Here is a 24,118-nt window from a genome sequence, read left to right as displayed (position 1 = left end):
CCCCCCCCTCTCCTTCCCCAGTCCTGAGTCCAGTCAGCCACTGTGCCAGAGCTTAAGGTGGATTTGTCTAAAGTGTTCTCTGTCAGTATGTTATTGTGTATGTGGGCCTGTCCTCTTTTGAAACTGTTTTCTGCTGTGTGTGTGTGTGTGTGTGTGTGTGTGTGTGTGTGTGTGTGTGTGTGTGTGTGTGTGTACACATACAAGCATAGGTATGATTGAGAACAGTTGACTGTAATGACCGTGTCACAATCTAGCACTCTCCGTGTCTCTAGTAGCATCTCACTCTACTTCTTTATCTGGAAATTAGACCACTTCAATGGCATGATTTTACAAGTCTGTCTTGCCAAAGCTAATGGTAGAAAGGAAATAATACAATATCAAGCAGAACATCAACGAATGGTATGAAGATATCTTGCCTGTAGGAGGGTATAGATGGACGTAAGGAGTAATTGGGGAATTGAGTTGCAACAACGGTGGTTATTTTATTTGTGTGTCTATCTCTCTAAAATAAACTCTCTCCCCTCTCACGTTCAATTTGTTCATAGTGTTTCTCTTCAAAATACATTTCTAACCCCTTGCATGCCAACCCCTTAGCCCCTCTATAACTATAAACAGTAGCTGAACATACACGTTGTTAAATTCTTTCAAAGACCCTGACTGCACTGCACATCGTACTAAGACGGCGGGTTTGTTTTAATTGAATCAACGGATTTATATTGTGGTGTGGTTCTTGTATTAGGCGATCACCTTACCCATAATCCATGATGATACACTCAGGAACAGTATACGTATTCCTCCAGAGATGGCGCTGGATAGCCATAACTAACTGCAGGCCTACAATTGAAGTTTAATTCCAGAAAGCTATACATCTATTTTCAGCAATGTTGGTAAATGACCTTTTTATTGTTTTAAAGAACTTCTATTGGTAGGTTTTGTCACCATCTAATCATAGCATGAGGTGTTCAATGACATATGTATGAAAAATGATCACTTGATGGTTTTGTTTCGGAGAGACGTTTTGTTGCAAAATGCTATACTGTATATCCGCCTCAGTCCGAGTATACTAAGTTTTACAGTCAAATGTTATAAAGTGAACAAATGATACATTTGTGACATCAATATTTAAAGTTTTTAAATGAATCAACACAGTAATATGAGGTCTATGTAAAAAATGTACATTTGATAGTTTAGTAATTTAAGAGATGCTCTTATCTAGAGCGACTTATTTACTATAAGTGTATTCATCTTAAGATAGCTAGATGAGAACCACATAACAGTGAAATATACAGGATACAAACATTCCATTCCAGCTAAAGGATGAATATATAGTATTTAGCAACATAACCTGTTTGAATACACATCTGAGAACAGTAATATTTTAAACACACATAAAGGTACCCTATATAAACAATTTCTGATGAAAAGGATTTTGGAACAAAACTATTCAATTTATTATGGGGCCAATTAACACCTCACCAACAATGAGTTACATTCAAAGATTTATATATACACTAGATGACTCACGGGGCACTGTTTGGAAGCCTCTGCGCCTCCATCTTGCCACTCCCCCACCATTATAAAAAAATATATTTTGGAAGCTATAGAAATGCATTTAATGTAAACATTTTGTTTTTGCTTTTTATTCTATTACAGATACATTAATGCATACTTCTATACTATACAGTATGTTAGCTAAATATATACTGTTACTGTCCCCACTACAACAAAAATATTGAAATGCTGTGGAATTCCATTAATTTCTATGGAGGACTGCTCCTTCCGTGCATTGCCAATATGGCTGACCGGTGGCTTCAAAGCCTCAAACAGGCCAACACATAGCGTGAATACATAGCAATCCAGGGTTTATATACATCAGTGGTTGCATTGCATCACTTTTGCTTGTTTGCTTTCTTGAGTAATGCAGGTGTTTCAGCCTAGCTCGGCGCTTTCTGTGGTGGTGGGGCAGCCACCGGAAAATACGAAACGTAGGGTTTGGTAATGTTCTCTAGTTGCGCCTTGATTAGCTCAGTGTTCTGTCACTCATGGGGACACTGTCACCGCAAAAGTACGTCAAATCACGTTATATCTACCATAGCTTTGATTGGACTGATCATGTCAACATCATCATACTTTCAAAATATTAGCTAGCAAGCTAGACAAGGAGTCTTCATCATGCATCAAGTCGGCAATCTACTGGCAAATCCTTTGCAATCCTTGTCATATGAAGAGAAATTATAGATCGAACGTATTGGTGCTCATCGGCCATTGGACATAAACCATTACACAACAAGTTGGAAATCTCAAATTCAGCAATGAGTGCTAAGGCGCCACTGTAGCCCCGGGTTCGATCCCAGGCTGTCTCACAGCTGGCTGTGTCCTTGAGACCCATGAGGTAGTGCACAATTGGCCCAGGATCATCCAGGTTAGGGGAGTGTTTGGCCGGCCGGGATGTCCTTGTCTCATCGCACTCTAGCGTGTCTCCTTGTGGCGGGCTGGGCAATTGCAAGCTGACCTTGCGGCCGTCAGTTCGACAATGTTTCCTCCGACACACTGGTGCGGCTGGATTCCGAGTTAAGCGAGCAGTGTGTCAAGAAGCAGTGTGGTTTTGCTCTCGACCTTCGCCGAGTCCGTAGGGGAGTTGCAGTGATGAGACATGATCGTAACTACCAATTGGATATCACGAAAATGTGGTTAACGCCATGGGCCAGAAAATATTGAATACATTGGCCATGCTGTCATCCAGCATGACTTCTGCCATGTTCAAAACAACTGGAAACCCGGAACTGGGAAATCTCCGACTTCATTGAGTTCAAGACAACTGGGAACTCAGATAAAACTAGCTCCAACTGGGAAAATAATTTTGAACGGTCATCCAACTGGGAATTCCAAGTCGCCACCTTCCTGTTCAAGTGAGCACAGCACAACAAGGTGAGTCCAAAAATGTCTTGTATAAATGATGGAAAATGCCAGGGAGATATGTAAACTGTAGCTAAGAAAGTAATACTAAGTGTATGTTGTGTAGTAATCTTTTAGTAGCCCATCTGCCTCACCCTAATAATTTGGTCACTTTCCCCTTCATAATTTAGCCTACTGTTCTGACTTGGTGGTGCACATGTATCCTATAGCCTTTTTTAGAGCAATGTAATCATTGAATATTGTAAGAGCTTTCATTGTCTGCTTATATCCCCTTTATTTATCCTATGGGTCTGACTTGGTGTGCAGGGAGAATACTGTAAGAACAGCCCATGTTCTGAATTATGTTGCTGTACATTTCAAAAGGGCTGAACAAATAGTTATTGACTACGTCCGTCCTAGTTCGCTCATTAATGTCTTAATCCAAATTACGGATTGCCTCTTATGCGCTCGTTGTCCCCTTATGTCATAGTTTGTACATCTCAATTGTCAGTGGAAACAACATTTGTTAAAGCAAGTCAGCCATATCAGCTGTTTTTTTTATGGCAGTAAATTAGGCTGAATTAACTGTTTTGTTGCCAGATAAGGCTCTGCTGATAAGCAGGGGTAAGGATTCACTCCATGGTGCTGAAAATAAAGCTCTGCTGTTGGGTGGGACAGCTTTATGTAGGCCCTAACAGGTTGTGGGCACAGTTTGTCACCGTTTATAGTGCAATTAGTGTATTGTTTAGTATTGTGGCTTTGCTGGCATTCATCTAAGATTATATATTTTTTGTTATCCCCACCAAGATTTACATGCTAAAATCGCCACTGATCATGAAGTACAGTTCTACACAGAGTAGACTATGGTCTTACATCATTGTAATTACATTATTATATTAATATGCACACAAGAATTGGGTTATTGTCTTAAGTGGGATATTTTCTAACAGACAATGAGAAGAGAAAAGAAAGCAACTCAGACATTTTTGGGGGGTTCAGTTGAAAGCTCCAACTCATCAATGAGTCATTTGCCAATTTACTGTAAAAGTCCATTCACATATCCAGTAATCAACAACTAAATATTTTTTTATTGAATTTAATATTTTATACTTATTTGTGTGATAGTTGGGAATTTGAGAGCTACCTCACTTTTTGAAAACGTATAAACTTTACCACAGAGTTTCTAAACCCAGAAGCGCAACATCGCGAGACTTCCGGGAACGCTTTTGAAGCAGACCAGTCCGGGGTTTGGGGTTAGAGATGTCAATGAGAGAAGTGAAACATTAAAATCAAATCAAATTGTATTGGTCACACACATATTTAGCAGATGTTATTGCGGCTATAGTGAAATGCTTGTGTTCCTAGCGCCAACAGTGCAGTAATATCTAACAATTCACAACAATACACACAATCTAAAAGTAAAATAATGGAATTTAAGAAATATATAAATATTAGGACAAGCAATGTCGGAGTGGCATTGACTAAAATACAGTAGAATAGAATACAGTATATACATATGAAATGAGTAAAGCAGTATGTAAACATTATTAAAGTGGCCAGTGATTCCCATGTCTATGTATATAGGGCAGCAGCCTCTAAAGGATATCCTTGATTATCTTTTTGGCCTTCCTGTGTCATCGGGTGCTGTAGGTGTCCTGGAATGCAGGCAGCGTGCCCCGGTGATGCATTGGGCAGACTGCACCACCCTCTGGAGAGCCTTGCGGTTGCGGGCTAGATGCAGAGATGCCATGTCTGTCTGTGCCATCTTACTAAAATTTCTTAGTTGTTAATTTTCTCGAAATCTAAAGGCACGACCTGGATTCGAGCCAATATCTTAAGTAGTGGAACGTGTTATTATTACAACCTCGTGAAAGTGACAAACTGACACGTTTTTCATTTTCGTCAAAAACAACTTTATATCGAAAGCTGCTTTTGAGGTGACGGCTTGCACATGCGCAGTTCGGCGCGAGATGACCGTTGGACGTGTGTCTGCTTATGAGTTTAGCTAGCCAACGTCGCCATGACATCGACTAAAAGCTATATCGGACATTTCTATTAGAGAAGTAGTTTCTGCTTATCTTCATACTGTACTGTCTTTGATTTGACTGGGTTTTCATTGGACAGAGCCGGGGACCGGATGACAGCTGGGGCAGGTTGGCGGGTACACACCACCACTGGATTTGACAGCCAACAGTACAGTACACTTTTAGGAAACTAGCTAGCTAGCAGTTTTAGATGTCGGATCAGTAGCTTGTCAATTCAGAAGTTAGATAGCTAACGTATGTTTCAAGTCAACGTAGTAACAACTGTTGAATAACCACAGTATTGATACGTTTGTAGGTAAACGGCGAGAATGTTGGTCCCTGCGGGATGATGATGAAAAAGAGACTGTGGCGAGTTGTGACAGTGTGCCTACTTGTGTTTTTACCGTGTTGGTAAGTTAAGCTTTACAGTACTTTCACACCAAGAAATATGTTTTGCACCACTTAGTAACGTTATTCAAAAGTCGTTCGAGGTGATGCTAAAATAATGAACTACAAAATCATAACGTTAACTAGCTTGCTGCTAGCTAGTTCTTTTAGTGGTAGCTAGCCACTCGCTGGTAAGTTAACGTAGCTCTATACTATACAGTAGCTAGCTACTGTAGCTAGTTTAGTCGACTCGTCTGAGATGTCAAATGCAGTTTGCCAGTTACTATACCTAACTAGCTCAATTCAACGGTTCATTTTTCCGTGTTATTGTTTTGTTTTCAGCGTCATTAGCTAGTTAGCTATCCAATTCAGGGTATGTCAACGATCATCAAATGCCGCCCTCACCCTGCCTCACCATCATCAACATTGCAACAAACATGGAACCATTAGTTAAATCAACAACACCCCTATATAATACTGAATAGGACAGATTTAAAAAATAAAATAAAATAGATCAAGTCAAAAAACTGGCACTGCATTGTATGCCATTGCTTTGCTGGGTTGTTGCACGGCCAGTATTGAGCCTAAGGGCATGTGTTCTGTTCTGTGAAATACAGGATTTGACTCTTCAGCTCTTGAGGGGATTACAGCCCATTTAACGTTAGTCAGTCAGCTAGCAGGCTCGCTGCGATTAGGTCTTGACCCCTGGCTGTGAATCCGTTGATACGGTCCATCCAGAGGTGCTTATGGAGAAGAACGCACCAAGTTTACTTTAACTACACATCAATGCTACATTCATACTCAGTCAGATATTTAAATAGCCGGAAGACCTTTCGAGGAAAGGTCAAAGAACCTAGCCTGGTCTCTCACACGAAATGCTGCTCTGTCGTTTGCTACGTATGTTACATGGTCAACAAGCCGGTTCCGACAGACATTTAGCTTACAATCGATTTGTGGAGAACATAGATTGAAATGGCTTGCATTGAGTGATATAATCATGTGTCCGTGAGAATCAGGGCTGTCTCTTTTGCCTGTGTGAAGCAGGATGTGAAATGTGACACCATTTGAAGCTGATATGTCCCTCCTGCCAATTCATTCGGTCTTCTGACTGTCCATCAACACCTTGCTTAACCTTACCTCACAGCCACTAACAACACATATGCCTGGAATTCTTACATTGTAGCTCAGCAGGGGAGAGTGGTTTCGCCTCTGTAGTACATTTAGACAGGGCTTGACATTAACGCTTGTCTGCTTGCCTGGGGCAAGTAAAAAATCATGCAAAGATCACAATATGAAACCAGTTAGTCTACTCCGATCAGAATTGGATCAGTGTCCTCCCAATCTCTGCAGAGAGCGTCAGGATATAATTATTGGAGGCCTGCATTGACAGGCACAAGCGGTCTTTCAATCATGCAGTTGCGTGATGCGTTTTTGAGATCAATGCATCATTTTTGGTCAGCAAGGAAAATCCTGGAAAAATCATGGGTTACGCATCGCCTGTGTGTGCCTGTGGGTCTTGCCAGAGTGGAGAGAGGTAAGTAAAATAATGAAAGTGTAGTTTGGCAGGCTATCTTGCTAGTTAACTATTTAGCTTTTAGCTTGTATTAATGTCATTTATTGTGTCCAATGTCCTAAAAACCTTCCACCGGCACTTGTGTATAACCACAGTTGATACGGCTGCACAGTTGATACGGCTGCACAGTTGATACGGCTGCACAGTTGATACGGCTGCACAGTTGATACGGCTGCACAGTTGATACGGCTGCACAGTTGAAACCAATGCTGCATACTCTGGTTATAAAACCGTCTCTCAAGCGCTCAAAATTGGCTAGGATTCTCCGCTATTCAATACTGGCCATGTAATTCTGACAAAGTAAAAAAAATAATAATAATTTTCGAATAGCCTAATTGACAAGTAACTCCTATGCTGTCAAGATCTCCCCTGAACACTGCATATTTTAACCTTACAAATAGATAAACATCTTAGTTAGCTACCTCTCCCACCGTAGCCATTTGATCCCTGGTTCACTGAATGAGGGAATTATTTTATGAAGACATAAAACATATTTGATTGTAATGTTGCAGGGTGACCAACTGTCCTCCCGGAGTTTCCAGGAGAGCTACTGGGTGTGCAGGCTTTTGCTCCATTCATGCTCGAACACACCACATTGTCAAATATCAGCGGCTCAACAGGACCTTGATACGCTGACTCTGGTGCGTTTTGAGCAGGGTTGGATCAAAAGGCTGCCACACCCAGTTGCTCTCCAGCTGGAGGGTTGACGGACCGCGTGTTTTATACAGTGGCCTGTCAGTGCGGTATTTTACGTTATGGAGGGTTAAGTGCCTTTCTCGAGGCCTCAACGGCAGGATATACTGTGAGATACATGGGATCAGAGACCAGCAGTCTTCCGTCGTCAATACCAGTGACGATAATGAGTGTTGTTTTGTGAAGGGGGTTCCGTGCATCATGCAACACAATTTTCAGTCACCTTTTTGGCCCGTGGTGGTAGACCTTTTTCTTGTTTTGGGATAAGTGACTTGAGCTCAGTCCTACTTTTCCAAAGGATGTGGCCACGAAATATCATTTCAAGCCCTGTTCAGAGATCAATTTATAGCCAATGATCTAAAAATAATGAATTAATTGATTTTAAACAACAACAACAAAAAGCACTTTCTGTTTGTCATAGACATGAAAGGCAAGTTCCTAACGAGTTCCATTAGCCAAGCTAGAGCTGTGTGAGACGTTCACAGTGATGGGCGCGGACGTTTTGTTCAAGAGAGACCTGTAGAAAGTGTGCACATTTTCTGTAACACTGAACATACAAATATGTAAATATTATAGTTATAGTTATTTTATAATTTGATTTATACTATATTTAGAAAGCATAAGTCACTTCAAGCCTCATTCATACAGTTTTGTTGAATAATAAATACAACATCTAAAATATTTCATATTTTTATCATATTTCTACTGTTTACTTGGCAGGAATCTTGGCCCCAGTGATGTACTGGGCTGTACGCACTACCCTCTGTAGCGCCTTGCGGTCGCAGTCCGAGCAGTTGCCATACCAGGCGGTGACTCAACCAGTCAGGATGCTCTCGATGGTGCAGGATTTTGAGGATCTGAGGACCCATGCCAAATCTTTTCATTCTCCTGAGGGGGAATAGGCATTGTCATGCCCTCTTCACGACTGTTTTGGTGTGTTTGGACCATGATAGTTTGTTGGTGATGTGGACACCAAGGAACTTGAAGCTCTCAACCTACTCCACTACAGCCCCTTCGATGAGAATGGGAGCGTGCTCGGCCCTCCTTTTTCCTGTAGTCCACGATCATCTCGTTTGTCTTGATCACGTCGAGGGAGAGGTTATTGTCATGGCACCACACTGCCAGGTCTCTGACCTCCTTATAGGCTGTCTCATCTTTGTCGGTGATCAGGCCTACCACCGTTGTGTGGTCGGCAAACTTAATGATGGTGTTGGAGTCGTGCTTGGCCACACGGTCATGGGTGAACGGGGAGTACAGGAGGGGACAAAGCATGCACCCCTTAGGGGCCCCTGTGTTGAGGATCAGCGTGGCAGACGTGTTGTTACCACCTGGGGGCGGCCCGTCAGGAAGTCCAGGATCCAGTTGCAGCAGGAGGTGTTTATTCCCAGCTTAGTTTAGTGATGAGCTTTGAGGGCATTATGGTGTTGAACGCTGAGCTGTAGTCAAGGAACAGCATTCTCACGTAGGCATTCCTTTTGTCCAGGTGGGAAATGGCAGTGTGGAGTGCAATAGAGATTGCGTCATCTGTGGATCTGTTTGGGTGGTATGCAAATTGGAGTGGGTCTAGGGTTTCTGGGATGATGGTGTTGATGTGAGCCATGACCAGCCTTTCAAAGCAGTTAATGATTACAGATGTGAGTGCTACGGGTCGGTAGTTATTTAGGCAGGTTACCTTGGTGTTCTTGGGCACAGGGACTATGGTGGTCTGCTTGAAACAAGTAGGTATTACAGACTCGGCCAGGGAGAGGTTGAAAATGTCAGTGAAGACACTTGCCAGTTGGTCAGCGGATGCTCGGATTTACATGTCCTTCCACGATCCATTCTGTTGTTAAAATGGTCACGCACTCTGATACATTATTCATTGTCTAGTGCCTTAAAATCAGCATGGCTTCTCAGGGGTTATATTAAGACTATTGGCTATGAATTAAAAGGTAAACAAACACTGTACAGCTTACAGTATTTGTGTCTTACCAGACTCCAGTGGCCAAGCAGAGGTAGGTAACTTACCCTATTCACCTCACTACTAGACAATAGACTTGTTGTTGACAAGGCCAAGTTCGTGTATTTTGACACTGGAGCTTAAGACAATGACCTGTGTCCCCAGTAGAAATGTGACATTGTTGTTAGTGGAACTATTTAAAGCCTTGTTATGACTGACCGGTGATCTCTGTTGTCCCATGCCAGGATGAACAGGACAGCTGTGACATTGACTTGTCCATTTCCCTGTCACACCGTCAGTCTGTCAACAGACAGGTTTTAGGTTTTGACTTTGACCTTCAGCCTGGCCAGCCCCCCACAAAGATAAGATAAAATGTGTCTCTCTCGCAGTGTCAGCCACCTGGTCGCTCCCAATATCACCTCTCTCAGCTCTGACTGCTGGGCAGCAGCCCCCTCTGATTGCCCATGACTCATTCATGGATTCTTTTGAAATCAAGTTGTTTTCCTTCTGATTAAGGCTTGTCCTTGTTGGTATAGTAAACATATCCATAACTCTAGGTTACAGGATATTGCCACATCTTAACAGGATTCGGGGTCAATTTAATCTAAATGAAGCCGTTTCGGGCAGTAAACTGAAATTCCAATTCCACTTTTCACTTCTCTCGTCTTTCCTAACTCGAACTCAGCTCCTCTTGCCCATAACAATAACACTGATGTCTTCTCCTGTGTTTCCCCAGGCACCCCACTAAGTATGTTGGCTGCACAGAGCAGCCCCCAGAGGCTCGGAGCATGCCTGCACCTGCTCAGGACAGCAGTGGAGAGGAAGACCCAGGCGACAAGTCCCATCACAGGGTACATAACCTGCCCCACCTGTTGGACCATGAGATGTTTTCATTCTCTTTCTACATACCTAATATAACCAACTTTCCTGTTGACACGGGTTTATTTTAATGTTGGATAAAACCGCAACTAATGTTTCCTTCCTGTCCCATCTGTCAGGGTGTTGTTCAGGTAGAGGAGGGCTGGGGGTCCCAGTATGTCCAGTACCTATCTGAAGATGAGGCGCTGCCAGAGGGAGACGAGGTGGATACACAGCAGCAGGGCCTAGAGGAGGAGGAGGAGGCGGCGGAGACTCCAGGCACAGAGGTGAACGACAAGGAGCATGTCAAGGTATTTGTTTGGTTTATTTAGATCCCCCACTTAGCTGTTACAACCTACTGCTCCTGGGGTCCGCAAGGTACTGCAATGATGAATCCTAACGACTAGGCCTGAAAAACTACTCCACCCTGGCTTGCTTACTAGATGTGAAAGCAGACGTCTCTCTCTCTCTCTTTAGTGTAAGTGCAGATTGAGACTTGGATGCTGTCCGTCAGACCTATTGATCAGACATTTTGATTGTTCCTGAAATCTTTTTAGCGTAAAAGGTTATACATCACGTACGGCTCAGGCAGGTGGGTGGTTGTCTTGGGCCATCAATACTAAGTTCGGTGTTTTAGTGCGGTGATGATGTTTCCCAGACGTTGGACCTGGAGGATTCTGTAGCAGAGAAGGAGCAAGAGACAGCACGGCCAGAGGCCCGGCCAGAGGCTGAGCAGCCACCTCCAGAGGCCGTTGTCACCCAAGAGCAGAAGCCAACCCCCGCCTCTGACCTCTCTCCTCCGCCATCTACCCCTGCCCTCAACCCCATCCCAGAAGACCCCTCCAGCAGCCCTAGCTCATCCTCTAGTGTACCAGAGGAAATTGTGTCTGATGTCCCTTTGTCAGACTCCAGCGACGCTGATCTGGCCATAGCCGACTGTGAAGCTGGGGAAACCAACCCCTTTGAGGGCACCCTCACCAGGTCAGTGTAACGGAGGTGCTCCCGGGGTGAGTAGCCTTACCTGAGGACTGAACCCAGAGAGCTAATGGCTAGGCTTAAATCAGCAGGTTAAGACAGTCAAGTGGTGCTCAGGTTCGTACCCATTTTTTGAATGTAGGCTCTCTTTCTATTGTCCCCCTATGTAGTCTTCCCGTTGTCCTGGAGAACACATCCAATGCCCTGGGAAAGGGCACCAAGACTGACATAGACCCCCCTCCGGCCCAGGCAGGTCAGGCCTTAGTGGGGCTGGCTCAGGGGGCCAACGCCTCCCACATGCTCAAAGAACAGGTAGAGAAACACCAACATTTGTTGCACGGCAATAACGTTTTCTGATGCTGATAGTCCCAAAAGTAACAACCTCCAAGCTTAATAATCCCGACCTCAAAGAAAAGTATTTGTGACACACAGACAGTATGTATTTGACCCAGCTCTGATGCTTGTCTGTTGACTGCTCTTCTTAGGGCTTGATCTCACACATCGCCACAGAGACAGTTCCCAGCGTGGCAACCAAGGACCCGGAGGACAACCCCACCTTTGACGAGTGGAAGAAGAAAATGATGGAGGTGGAGACAGAGAAGAGTAAGATAGATGGTGTTCCTGGCTTGTCTCAGTCACTCAATCAATTACTGGTTTTGATTTAAAAGTCTTATCTCTCTTCATAGCTCAGGCCACTCATACCTCCACCAACGGCGGCTCCCACGCTGTAAAGAAGGTGCAAAAGAACTTCAACAACTATGCATCGGTGGAGTGTGGGGCAAAGATCCTGGGTTCTAACCCAGAGGCTAAGGTATCTATTTCAAACTGTCACCCTCCAAACCTATCTAAAATAGAGATGTTTAGCTTTGCAGATTTTGATGGAAGGATCTTTGTTTCTCAGAGCACTTCGGCCATATTAATGGAGAGCATGGATCATTACATGTTAAATCCCTGCAGCAACAAGATCTGGTGAGTGTGTGTGTGTGTGTCTAGATCCCTGTAAGAGTTCATGTGTTTCTGTCGCTCAAAAATGTCTTCTGTCCTTATCCTTATACTTCCTGTAAAACCTCCCTGTTGCTTTTCCCCTTTATAACCACAGGTAGAACAACATCCACTACTCCACTCACCACCTACTGTATCCTCATCCCTCAACATCCTCTTTCTCTCTTTCTTTCTCTCATTATTTCTCTCTCTTTTCTCTCTCTCCTTTTCTCTCTCTCCTTTTCTCTCTCTCTCCTTTTCTCTCTCTCTCCTTTTCTCTCTCTCTCCTTTTCTCTCTCTCCTTTTCTCTCTCTCCTTTTCTCTCTCTCCTTTTCTCTCTCTCCTTTTCTCTCTCCTTTTCTCTCTCCTTTTCTCTCTCTCCTTTTCTCTCTCTCCTTTTCTTTCTCTCCTTTTCTCTCTCTCCTTTTCTCTCTCTCCTTTTCTCTCTCTCTCCTTTTCTCTCTCTCTCCTTTTCTCTCTCTCTCTCCTTTTCTCTCTCTCTCCTTTTCTCTCTCTCCTTTTCTCTCTCTCCTTTTCTCTCTCTCCTTTTCTTTCTCTCCTTTTCTCTCTCCTTTTCTCTCTCTCTCCTTTTCTCTCTCTCTCCTTTTCTCTCTCTCTCCTTTTCTCTCTCTCCTTTTCTCTCTCTCCTTTTCTTTCTCTTTTCTTTCTTTCTTTTTCTTTTTTTCTCTCTTTCTTTCTTTCTTTTTTTCTCTCTTTCTTTCTTTTTTTTCTTTCTTCTTCAGGTTCATCATCGAGCTGTGTGATCCCATCCAGGTGAAGCAGTTGGACATTGCTAACTTTGAGCTCTTCTCTTCCACACCCAAAGACTTCCTGGTCTCCATCAGTGACAGGTTTGACATGGGTCATGTTCATTAAATCTGGTGTCCTTAAATTGGTGAAACTGCCACGTCCGTTTGGGATATTACAACAACAAAGAAGTTACTGCAAATAACGAACACTGTTTTTTACCCCCCCCCCCCCCTTGGACATCATTGCACGCGCGATAGAACAGCAGAATATGTTCCGCCATTATTTTTTTTACCACGCTACCGGAGGCTCCTCTCCTCCGTTTCTCAGTTTCAACAACAAAACAATTAAATGTTTATACCGTTTAGAAACTGAAACAAAAATAAGTGCTGTTTTTTTTTTCTCTCCAGATATTCTCTCCCTGTATTAGTCAGTTTTCTTCTTTTTGGTGCCTAATGAACACGACCTCGATGGGAATGTCTCGTTCTGATATCTTTTAATCTGTCATTTGATACTGAACATCATAAATGCTACAAACAGAAACAGTCACTACTACTGCACTAAGGATAGATCAGTAGGTTGAATTATGTTGGATGATGCTCCGTCAGGTACCCAACCAACAAGTGGGTGAAGCGGGGAACTTTTCATGCTCGGGACGAGCGCACTGTTCAGAGTTTCCCTCTGGATGAGCATCTGTATACCAAATATGTCAAGGTGTGTATGGCGTCCTCGTGCTCCTTCTCTACTCCCACTCTACTCTTTCAGTTTGTTTGGAGGGAAAGAGGTACTCTGAATGGGACTTCTTATTTAAATTAAAAGAAAAGATAATCATTACTAGAGTATCCCCCACTTTACTCAAATCCTGCAGGCCTGTGTATGTATGCTGGTCCTCTCATTCTAGAATAATAGTTTACAATGATACAACGGGTGGGTCTAATCCTGAATGCTGATTGGTTAAAACCGCATTCCAGCCCGGTGTCTATTCCACAAGTTACCACCGGCCAAATCTATGACGCTGAAATTCATTTTGAATCTGTCCCATCTGACTGCGCAATCCACTGTCTCATCAGCCCAGCCAGGCAATTTATAAACTTGATCTCCACTATAAAAAGCATCTAGAAATGATCTCACATTTCTTTTAGACTAACAGTTCATTTTCAACAGCGGAGATTTGTATAAACCTCACTGTTTTTCTCGTATTTAATCTGATGCTTCTGTACCTCTTCTCCGAGGACTGGAGCAGGAACCAGCATTCATACACTCTTCTCTGTTTTTATGCATGTGTGCATGTTTCTTCTTATAATTATTTGTTTCTCTTCTCTTGTTTCTCCTGCTTCAGATGTTCACCAAGTACATAAAGGTTAGCCCATTTCTCACTTAGAGGTGATCGGTCTGTGGAGGAGCATGTCGATAGTGGAGGGAATGGAAGGGCTTTGGTGTTAGTCACAATGCTAACAATAGGAGAAGCTTGCTAACTGATCAGCCCTAGCTTACTGCAGGCCAGGTAGCACAGAATCTATACAATCTGGACCAAGCCAATCAAAATATATTTGTAATTATTATCATTCATCTAGTCATGTCACTCATGAGAATTCCATATCATTTTTACTGTAGAGAAGCCCATCCTTTAGGGCAAGGATGTTTGATCACAGCTTCAAAGTGCGAAAGCTTGTCGTCTGTCACCCAGAAAAGCATCAACGTTAACAACTTACCTCTGGAATTTGACTATTTGTCCCACGATTTCAATGAGAATTTGACCACCGGCCAAATCCCACCATGCGCTGATGCCTGTTTCCTGGATGTAAATGATGTCTTTGTTTCATCGCAGGTGGAGCTGGTCTCTCACCATGGATCTGAACACTTCTGCCCTCTCAGTCTCGTAAGGTAGGCAATGAATAGAAAACACTGAATTAATGGAACATTTTAAAAGGTAATTGGGAAAATCACAGATAATTTAAAAAGCATAGATTTACTGAATCCACAGGTATTGTACAGTAATGTTTGCCAATGGATTACCATCAAGCTGAAGATAGTGTTGTGTGTGTGTGTGGGGGGGGGGGGGGGTTTAAGTAATAGAGTAGGAGTGGTAAAAATGTGCCCCTAGTCGCCCCTCCTAAACCAGTTGGTAAGGCTGAGCCGAGGGGACTTTTGCATCTGGGACTGCTCGTCTAGTGCTGTTGCCTCTATAGGCACCATAGAAATAAGCTGCCTTTTGTCAGGGGCACTGGGGGGCAGCTCTGGCCGTCAGAGATTGCAGAATATTATCTCTTTAAAAAAGTACAGCCAACCAATCACCGACATTAGTTTTTCTCCTATAGAGGCATGAATGGTTGTAAAAAATATATAAACTCAGCAAAAAAAGAAACGTCCCTTTTTCAGGACCTGTCTTTCAAAGATAATTCGTAAAAATCCAAATAACTTTACAGATCTTCATTGTAAAGGGTTTTAAACACTGTTTCCCATGCTTGTTCAATGAACCATAAACAATTAATGAACATGCACCTGCTTACAGACGGTAGGCAATTAAGTTCACAGTTATGAAAACTTAGGACACTAAAGAGGCCTTTCTACTGACTCCGAAAAACACCAAAAGAAAGATGCCCGGGGTCCCTGCTCATGTGCGTGAACGTGGCTTAGGCATGCATGAGGACTGCAGATGTGGCCAGTGCAATAAATTGCAATGTCCGTACTATGAGATGCCTAAGACAGCGCTACAGGGAGACAGGACGGACAGCTGATTGTCCTTGCAGTGGCAGACCATGTGTAACAACACCTGCACAGGATCGGTACATCCGAACATCACACCTGTGGGACAGGTACAGTATGGCAACAACAACTGCCCGAGTTACACCAGGAACGCACAATCCCTCCATCAGTGCTCAGACTGTCTGCAATAGGCTGAGAGAGGCTGGACTGAGGGCTTGTAGGCCTGTTGTAAGGCAGGTCCTCACCAGACATCACTGACAACAACGTTGCCTATGGGCACAAACCCACCATTGCTGGACCAGACAGGTCTGGCAAAAAGTGCTCTTCACTGACGAGTCGCGGTTTTGTCTCACCAGGGGCGATGGTCGGATTCGCATTTATCGTCAAAGGAATGAGCGTTACACTGAGGCCTGTACTCTGGAGCGGGATCGATTTGGAGGTGGACATGACCCTCCAGCATGACAATGCCACCAGCCATACTGCTCGTTCTGTGCGTGATTTCCTGCAAGACTAGAAAACAAATGTCAGTGTTCTGCCATGGCCAGCGAAGAGCCCGCATCTCAATCCCATTGAGCACGTCTGGGACCTGTTGGATCGGAGGGTGAGGGCTAGGGCCATTCCCCCCAGAAATGTCTGGGAACTTGTAGGTGCCTTGGTGTAAGAGTGGGGTAACATCTCACAGCAAGAACTGGCAAATCTGATGCAGTCCATGAGGAGGAGATGCACTGCAGTACTTAATGCAGCTGGTGGCCACACCAGATACTGACTGTTACTTTTGATTTTGACCCTCCCTTTGTTCAGGGACACATTATTCCATTTATGTTAGTCACATGTGGAACTTGTTTAGTTTATGTCTCAGTTGTTGAATCTTATGTTCATACAAACATTTACACACGTTAAGTTTGCTGAAAATAAACACAGTTGGCAGTGAGAGGACATTTCTTTTTTTGCTGAGTTTAAATAAAACATTTTTTTAAAGGAACACTGGAAAATAATGTACCAAATCCAATCACTAGGGAGCATAGGGGGTCATTATTGTAAGGGACCAAAGACTCAACCACGCATACACCCTTGATAATGACTACATTTAAAAAAAATTCTGAATGACTTACAGTTAGTGCATTCATCTTAAAGTAGCTAGGTGAGACAAGCACATATCACAGTCATTAGTAAGTACTGTGGGATTTGTAGTATTTCCAAGTCCCAGTTGGATGGTAGATACCCTGCAAGACTAGAAAACCTTTTTGGTTTGAAACCTTTTCCTTTAGGATTCTTATAATAACCTTAACTATTATTCAACCTACTTGGTGTGTTATTACTGGGCTACTGGCGTCTCTCTGTCTTCCCTCTAGTGGCTCCTAGAGAGTATAACAGCTCTTCACCAATATGGCCACCAGTCAATGTAGGCCATTCTTTGGCAATCCTCAATCTCATTCAAAAACACAACTATGTGAGATGGCTTAGAGTGGTTTCTCTCCGCTCTGTTGAAGGGTGTTTGGAACGAGTATGGTGGAGGAGTACGAGGAGATCGCTGACCCCCTGGACAGACCGGAAGACCAGGATGGCGACCAGGATGACCACCTCGGTGAGAGGAGAGCCTCCTCTTCTACAGTAGCTTGAATACCTGTCAATCACTGTGACAGTGAATGCTAGATAAGATATGACACATTGACCAATGGTCATTTATATGTTACATGTACACAACAGTTTCACTTTCGTGAAGAGAACCTGGTGTAATATAATGTGAACGTCTGAAGTCCCGACGCGACTCTACTGCAGGTTTTAGTCGTACATGTTACCGCTCACCTTTTTGAACTGTTTGGATGACTGATGTTGGTAAGTGTAGTGTTATCGCTCTGCTGTGTGACCCTCAGATTATCCTTCTGGATATGTCCCTGTAGAGGACGAGGCGTCTAATGACCTCATAGGATCAGCCAAGGGTGAGTTTACCGACACCGTACAGCCAGCTAAATATCCTGTTTACACCAGTCACACAAATGTGGTATCAAACTGCACATCAATATTGAAAGAATGTGATGTGTCATACTTGAGTCGCTCTCCTTTGGCGAAGCCAATGTGGAGATGGTTTCAGTGACTGGGATAAGTATTCACTAATGGGCTGTCCTGTTGTTCCAGATGTCATTCTGAACATGGTGAACAACATTAAAGTCAATGTGCTGGGAGGAGGACCAGGGGAAGGGAACTTCTCAGGCCAGGCAGTGAATATGACTGCCAGTGAATCTTCATCTGACCCCGACACCACCTCCGCCGTCAGCCCTGTGTAAGTACCAGCCAACCAATCACTTCTTCACCTAGTCTTTTACTGTATCTACACGTACAATTATCTCACAACATCTTGACATTTTAAAACTTTTATTTTTTATATTTTTTAAGCAATGACATTTACCAGGATAAATTAGAGGCAACTCTGTCATTAGTAAGACTCCTTCGAGTCTTGCATCTTTCTGCCTAGCATGTACTGTGCTTGGATGTGCATGATAATGTTGTTTTGCCGCTGTAGTAGCTTATGTCCCCGTCTCTCTGTTCCAGGCCTGACATTGTAGGCGTTGAACAGTCTGAGGAACCAGAACACCCTGTCACTACCACAGAGGATCACACACCAGAGCCCCCTACTCCAGAACCCCCTGTCACAGAGGAACCCAAACTAGAGAATCTAACTGGGGAGGAGCCGGTTGTGACTCCTATAGAGGAGGAGGAGGTCCAGTCCATAGTTACCATGCTGGAGAAGGAGGAGAAGGAAGAGGAAGGGAGGGAGAGAGCGGTGCACCATTGCCCTGGCCTCCGACAGCAAGAAAGCCTTGACAACTGTGGCCCGTCTTCCTCCTATCCTTGCTCCTGCTCAGCCTCCTTCCAGGAGTACCTCCTCCACCAGTGTTCTGTTCAAAGGACCTGCACCAGCCAGGAGAGGGAGCCAGAGGCACCCCCAGTCCCAGGAACCAGCATCACCCCATCACAGCATCTCACCATCTCCCCCACAGCCACTCAGACCCCACAGCAGCCCCACACTCTGGGGGAACAGCCTCAGGAGAGAGAAGCCAGCTCTGCCCTCGGGGAGAGGGCAGCAAGTCCCACTCAAGCCCCACCACACCTTCCATGGGTTGAGACGGAGGTAGTGGGAGAGAGAGAGCCCAGCACTGAGCTGCCCCACCTGGAGCCCAGCCAGACCTCCATTCTGCCCAGGGCCAGCTCCACCGACATCGCCAGCTCTGCCACTAGGCCCACCACTACCATGGAGCCTTCACATCAGGCCTCCGCGAAAGACCTGCCCGGGCAGAAGCAGCCCGCCACTGGGGCAGAGAAGAACCGGGAGGTGCAGCAGGAGGAGAACAGACGGCCTTTTCCCACTGTCACCACCACCACCACCTCCAGCCCCAGTGGCCCACTAGAGCAGAGTTGGAAAGCCCCTGTAGAGAGGCCCTGTCCGGACGTCCAGCCTGCCAAACAAGACATCCCGGTCATCCACACCCCACATGTGTCCGATCCCCTCCTCCATCCCCTCCCCACTGTCTCCACCCTCACAGAGCAGCAGCAGCAGCAGCCTCCCACCCCCACAGCTGAACCAGAGAGTGCTGCTGGCAGTGGCAACACTACTCCTGGGGAGTACCGCTCTGTCCCCGTCGTGGTTATGACAGAACCCCCCTCGCGTGGCCAGGCTGTCGCAACGGAAACCAAGGGGGAAGCGGAGCTTGTGGAGGACATCCTCTTCACCTCGTCGCCCAATGGCAACGGGCAGCAGCTGCTTCCCCCACCCTCCCCCTCAGACTTCTACGCAGAGCTCCACAAACCCACGGAACAGGCGAACGGGAACCCGATGCACGGCTCCACCAGCCAGAAGGAATCTGTGTTCATGAGGCTCAACAATCGCATCAAGGCCCTGGAGATGAACATGTCGCTGAGCGGACGCTACCTGGAGCAGCTCAGTCAGAGGTATGGGCCCTCTGAGGTTGATGGCTCGTACTAAGCATTTGAACACAGTCAGTCCGTTGAAGGTTTAGATGGTGATGTTTTGTCATTGTATTGAAGGTACCGAAGGCAGATGGAAGAGATGCAGAGGGCTTTCAACAAAACCATCATCAAACTGCAGAACACATCCAGGATAGCAGAGGAGCAGGTGGGGAGTGGAGGGCCACCTTCAATGTGTTTGTATAGAGTGTTACATACTACGCAGCCCATCTTAAGATGGAATCTCGCACCGTTTTGGTCTTTTGAATAATGAGAATGTCACGTGAAAGGCTCTGGTTGGATGTTAATCAATCAAAAATCAAGCTGTGATTGGCAATGTATACAAATGTGGCTTGTGAGAGTGTTTGTGATTGGCCCAACTCATTAGTTTCCTGCATCCCTATAGGACCAGAGACAGACGGAGTCCATCCAGTCGTTGCAGGGCCAGCTGGAAGACATCACACAGCTGGTTCTCAACCTGTCTGTCGGAGTCAGTCAGCTGCAGAGCCAGGTAGAGACTGCATACCTAACCTAGCCTATTGAATACAGCACGGTTGGGGTCAATTTCAAGTCAGTCAATTTGGTAAGTAAACAAGTCCTATTCTTCATTGCTTTTGAACAAGGAAGTTTGGCCTCCTGAATTGACATGGAATGGATCCCAAACCTGGAACGCAGCAGTATTCAAATGAATTCTATATTTCTTTAAAGTCTTTACCAACCCACACCACATGGCTGCACTGTGTTTAGTTTTGCTCTGCCTATGTTGTAGGTGTCTGAAAGGCAGAGTTACCTCCTGCTGTGTCTGGTGTTGTGTTTGTTCCTGGGGTTGCTGCTGTGTGTCCAGCACAGTCGCATGTCTGCCATTGATCCTCCTTCCACAGACCCAGCGCCTCCTATACCCAAGAGCTACAGCTACCCAGAGAGGTATCTACACTAGGGGGGGACGACACACACACACACACACACCATTGTTTGTGCTTATGTACTGCTTACGAACGTGTTATGAAGTCCTAATAAAGGTACCCTTGAACTGGAGTTATCCCATCCAAGGGACACCACACATTCGCCCGCACATTGTGTCATCAGGATACTGTGTTTAAGTCTTGTCCTAATCGAACTAACACATCTGTTCCTCTCAGGCGTTACTGGGAATATGAAGACATGAGCTTGAATAGAGGAATGTCATATCCTCTCCTGCACTCGGGCTCCTTCCAGGTACCCACCACTGAAGGCAAGTTTACCTATGACTATGTTGTGTGTAGTGTTCTCCCTTGTGATTTCTTTGTTGCTGGTGAATATAAATATAGCTTGACTTTGTCATTTTATATTTATGATAGTTTTTGTTTTGCTGATTGATTAATATTGTTTCAACAGTAAAAAAAATAAAGTAAAAAAAAGTGATTTACTTGGTTTCCTCCTTGTGCTCGCAGGTCCAGAGTCACCGCACACTGTTGAACCATTGAGTTTTCTACCAGCTAATAAAAAGGTATGGATGGAATAGTATCCCTATCTCAAGGAACGTCTCTCTCTCATACTCTCAGAGTATAACTGTCTTATGAACATGATGTCTCATCGCCAACCTCGACAAGTCAAATCTCCCGCTCCTCAACCTTTCCACCCTCTGTCCCCAACCCTTCTCCCTCTGCAGAAGAAACAGAGTAAGATGAAGACTGTGGAAACCTTGAAATGCACTGCACTCTGCGCTCCTCTGCTTGCTCACGGAGCACCCGTATGTAACGGTGGCACCACAGACCCTACACCCCGCATGGGGCGTCTCAGCCACCACGCCTTCATGGACCCCCCTTCCGGGGGCAGTTCAGAGAGCTCCTCCCAGTCGGACGAGCCCTCCTTATGCGGCCTTGCCGCCACCTCCTGCACTCGCCTCTGTGACGGCCTGCCCCCGCCCAGGAGCAGGGCAGAGAAGCGGGCGTTCAAGCGGCATCGCTCCAAGCCTGGTTGCGTGGTGGTGGAAGATCTCCTGCAGGCCCCGCCGAGAGATGCAACACCCATAACCCCCACCCTGCAGGACCTCATGGGGGGAGGGAAGGAGCTGTCTGCAGGGATGTTGGGAGTGACTGCGCTCTGAGGTCCTGTCGGACCTAGACTAAACTCTCCTCGTGTCTGCTCCTCCTGAAAACAGACTCTGGAACAGTCACCCCCTGAAAGGAGGGACGTTGTCAACCTTTTATACACAGGAAGCTTTAGGTCAGGAATAAGACAATCCCTATTCGTCCACCTCCCAACCAGTATGTTATGTTCTGTCCATGTTCTCTGTTGAACCTTTGTCAGGCTCTGATGTTTCTTTCTTGCTTTGACCAATGGAAAAAAAAAAATTTTCCATCTGTCTTTTCAAAATGTTGTTTTTCGTTGTTGTAAATACTGTCAACCCTACAGCTGCGCTATGTAACTATCAAACCTGCAAACAATAGCCAATGTCAATGATGGGCTAAAGGAATATAAAACAAATAGTTTTGAAGATGCTTTAACTGGGGAGTTGGCCGGTTTAGACACATCGTTCATAGAAACAGTTAGTGTCTTCCTGTACTGTATCCACATCCATTCTCATTCTCCGAAGTTGAAACCTTTTACAACTGTTATGCTTTTACCAGCCCAGCTACCGCTTTTTACAGTACACAGTGATGCAAGACCGCCTACACTGAACAAAAATGTCAACGCAGCATGCCACGAAGATCTCTGAGTTACAGTTCATATAAGTAAATCAGTCAATTTAAATCAATTCATTAGGCTCTAATGGATTTCACATGACTGGGTATACAGATATGCATCTATTGGTCACCGATGCAGTACCAGTCAAAAGTTTGGACACCTACCTTTTTCAAGGGTTTTTCTATATTTCTACTGTTTTCTACATTGTAGAATAATAGTGAAGACAGCAAAACTATGAAATAACATATGGAAGCATGTAGTAATCAAAATATATTTTATATTTGAGATTCTTCAAAATAGCCACCCTTTGCCTTGATGACAGCTTTGCACAGTCTTGGCATTCTCTCAACCAGCTTCATGAGGTGGAATGCATTTCAATTAACAGGTGTGCTGTTAATTTGTGGAATTTCTTTCCTTAATGTGTTTGAGCCTATCAGTTGTGTTGTGACAAGGTAGGGGTGGTATACAGAAGATCGCCCTATTTGGTAAAAGACCAAGTCCATATTATGGCAAGAACAGCTCAAATAAGCAGAGAGACACGACAGTCCATTACTTTAAGACATGAAGGTCAGTCAATACGGAAAATGTCAAATGTGATTTATTTAGAATTCAAGGCACACTTAACCAACATGGCTACCACAGCATTCTGCAGTAATACGCCATCCTATCTGGTTTGCGCTTAGTGGGACTATCATATGTTTTTCAACAGGACAATGACCCAAAACATACCTCCAGGCTGTGAAGGGCTATTTGATCAAGAAGAAGAGTGATGGCGCGCTGCATCAGATGACCTGGTCTCCACAATCACCCAGTTGAGATGGTTTGGGATGAGTTGAACCGCAGAATGAAGGAAAAGCAGCCAACGAGTGCTCAACATATGTGGGAACTTCTTCAAGACTGTTGGAAAAGCATTCCAGGTGACTACCTCATGAAGCTGGCTGAGAGAATGCCAAGACTGTGCAACGCTGTCATCAAGGCAAAGCGTGGCTACTTTGAAGAATCTGAAATGTAAGATATTTTGATTTGTTTAACACTTTTTTTGTTACTACATGATTCCATATGTGTTATTTCATAGTTTTGATGTCTTTACTATTATTCTACAATGTAGAAAACAGTAACATTATGAAAAACCCTTGAATGAGTTGGTGTGTCCAAACTTTTGACTGGTACTGTATATACAGTGCATTCTGAAAGTATTCAGACCCCTTGACTTTTTCAACATTTGTTTAGTTACAGCCTTATTCTAAAATGGATTCAATTAATTAGTTCCTCATCAATATACGCACTAATACCCCATAATGACAAAGCGAAAACAGGTTTTCAGAAAATAGAAATACCTTAATTACATAAGTGTTCAGCCCCTTTGCTATGAGACTTGAAATTGAGCTCAGCTGCATCCTGTTTCCATTGATCATCCTTGAGATGTTTCAACAACTTGATTGGAGTCCACCTGTGGTATATTCAATTGTTTGAAAAGGCACACACCTGTCTATATAAGGTCCCACAGTTGACTGCATGTCAGAGCAAAAACCAAGCCATGAGGTCGATGGAATTGTCCGTAGAGCTCCGAGACAGGATTGTGTCGAGGCACAGATCTGGGGAAGGGTACCAAAAACTGCCGCATTGAAGGTCCCCAAAAACACAGTGGCCGCCATCATTCTTAAATTAAGTTTGGAACCACCAAGACTCGAGAGCTTGCTGCCCTGCCAA

At 44.6% G+C, this 24,118-nt stretch overlaps 1 protein-coding gene across 8 annotated transcripts; it reads left to right on the top strand.

The window, feature by feature from the left end:
• Window positions 1–4,863: 4,863 nt before the first annotated feature.
• On the top strand, window positions 4,864–23,375 carry LOC139376210 (SUN domain-containing ossification factor-like). 8 transcript variants are annotated; one of them, XM_071118507.1, is made up of 23 exons: window positions 4,864–5,056; window positions 5,236–5,330; window positions 10,248–10,362; window positions 10,522–10,680; window positions 11,007–11,350; window positions 11,515–11,656; window positions 11,830–11,947; window positions 12,031–12,155; window positions 12,246–12,313; window positions 13,069–13,176; window positions 13,681–13,786; window positions 14,412–14,432; window positions 14,901–14,956; window positions 17,269–17,363; window positions 17,653–17,718; window positions 17,915–18,059; window positions 18,329–19,726; window positions 19,823–19,910; window positions 20,148–20,252; window positions 20,511–20,665; window positions 20,881–20,972; window positions 21,172–21,227; window positions 21,390–22,478. In XM_071118507.1, exons 1-23 carry the CDS (start codon window positions 5,033–5,035, stop codon window positions 21,825–21,827), a joined length of 4,119 nt encoding a protein of 1,372 aa, XP_070974608.1. In that variant the 5' UTR covers window positions 4,864–5,032; the 3' UTR covers window positions 21,828–22,478. The 8 variants fall into 8 exon arrangements, with proteins under 8 accessions (XP_070974608.1, XP_070974615.1, XP_070974611.1 ...); XM_071118514.1 differs by lacking the exon at window positions 21,390–22,478 and adding an exon at window positions 23,118–23,375 and having other exon boundaries at window positions 4,878–5,056; window positions 10,510–10,680; XM_071118510.1 differs by having other exon boundaries at window positions 4,878–5,056; window positions 10,510–10,656.
• Window positions 23,376–24,118: the final 743 nt, after the last annotated feature.

Source organism: Oncorhynchus clarkii, chromosome 20 (assembly GCF_045791955.1).
Source record: "Oncorhynchus clarkii lewisi isolate Uvic-CL-2024 chromosome 20, UVic_Ocla_1.0, whole genome shotgun sequence".
Classification (NCBI taxonomy): domain Eukaryota; kingdom Metazoa; phylum Chordata; class Actinopteri; order Salmoniformes; family Salmonidae; genus Oncorhynchus; species Oncorhynchus clarkii.
The sequence above is the reverse complement of the archived record's forward strand: the minus strand, read 5'-3'. Positions and strand labels throughout refer to the sequence as shown.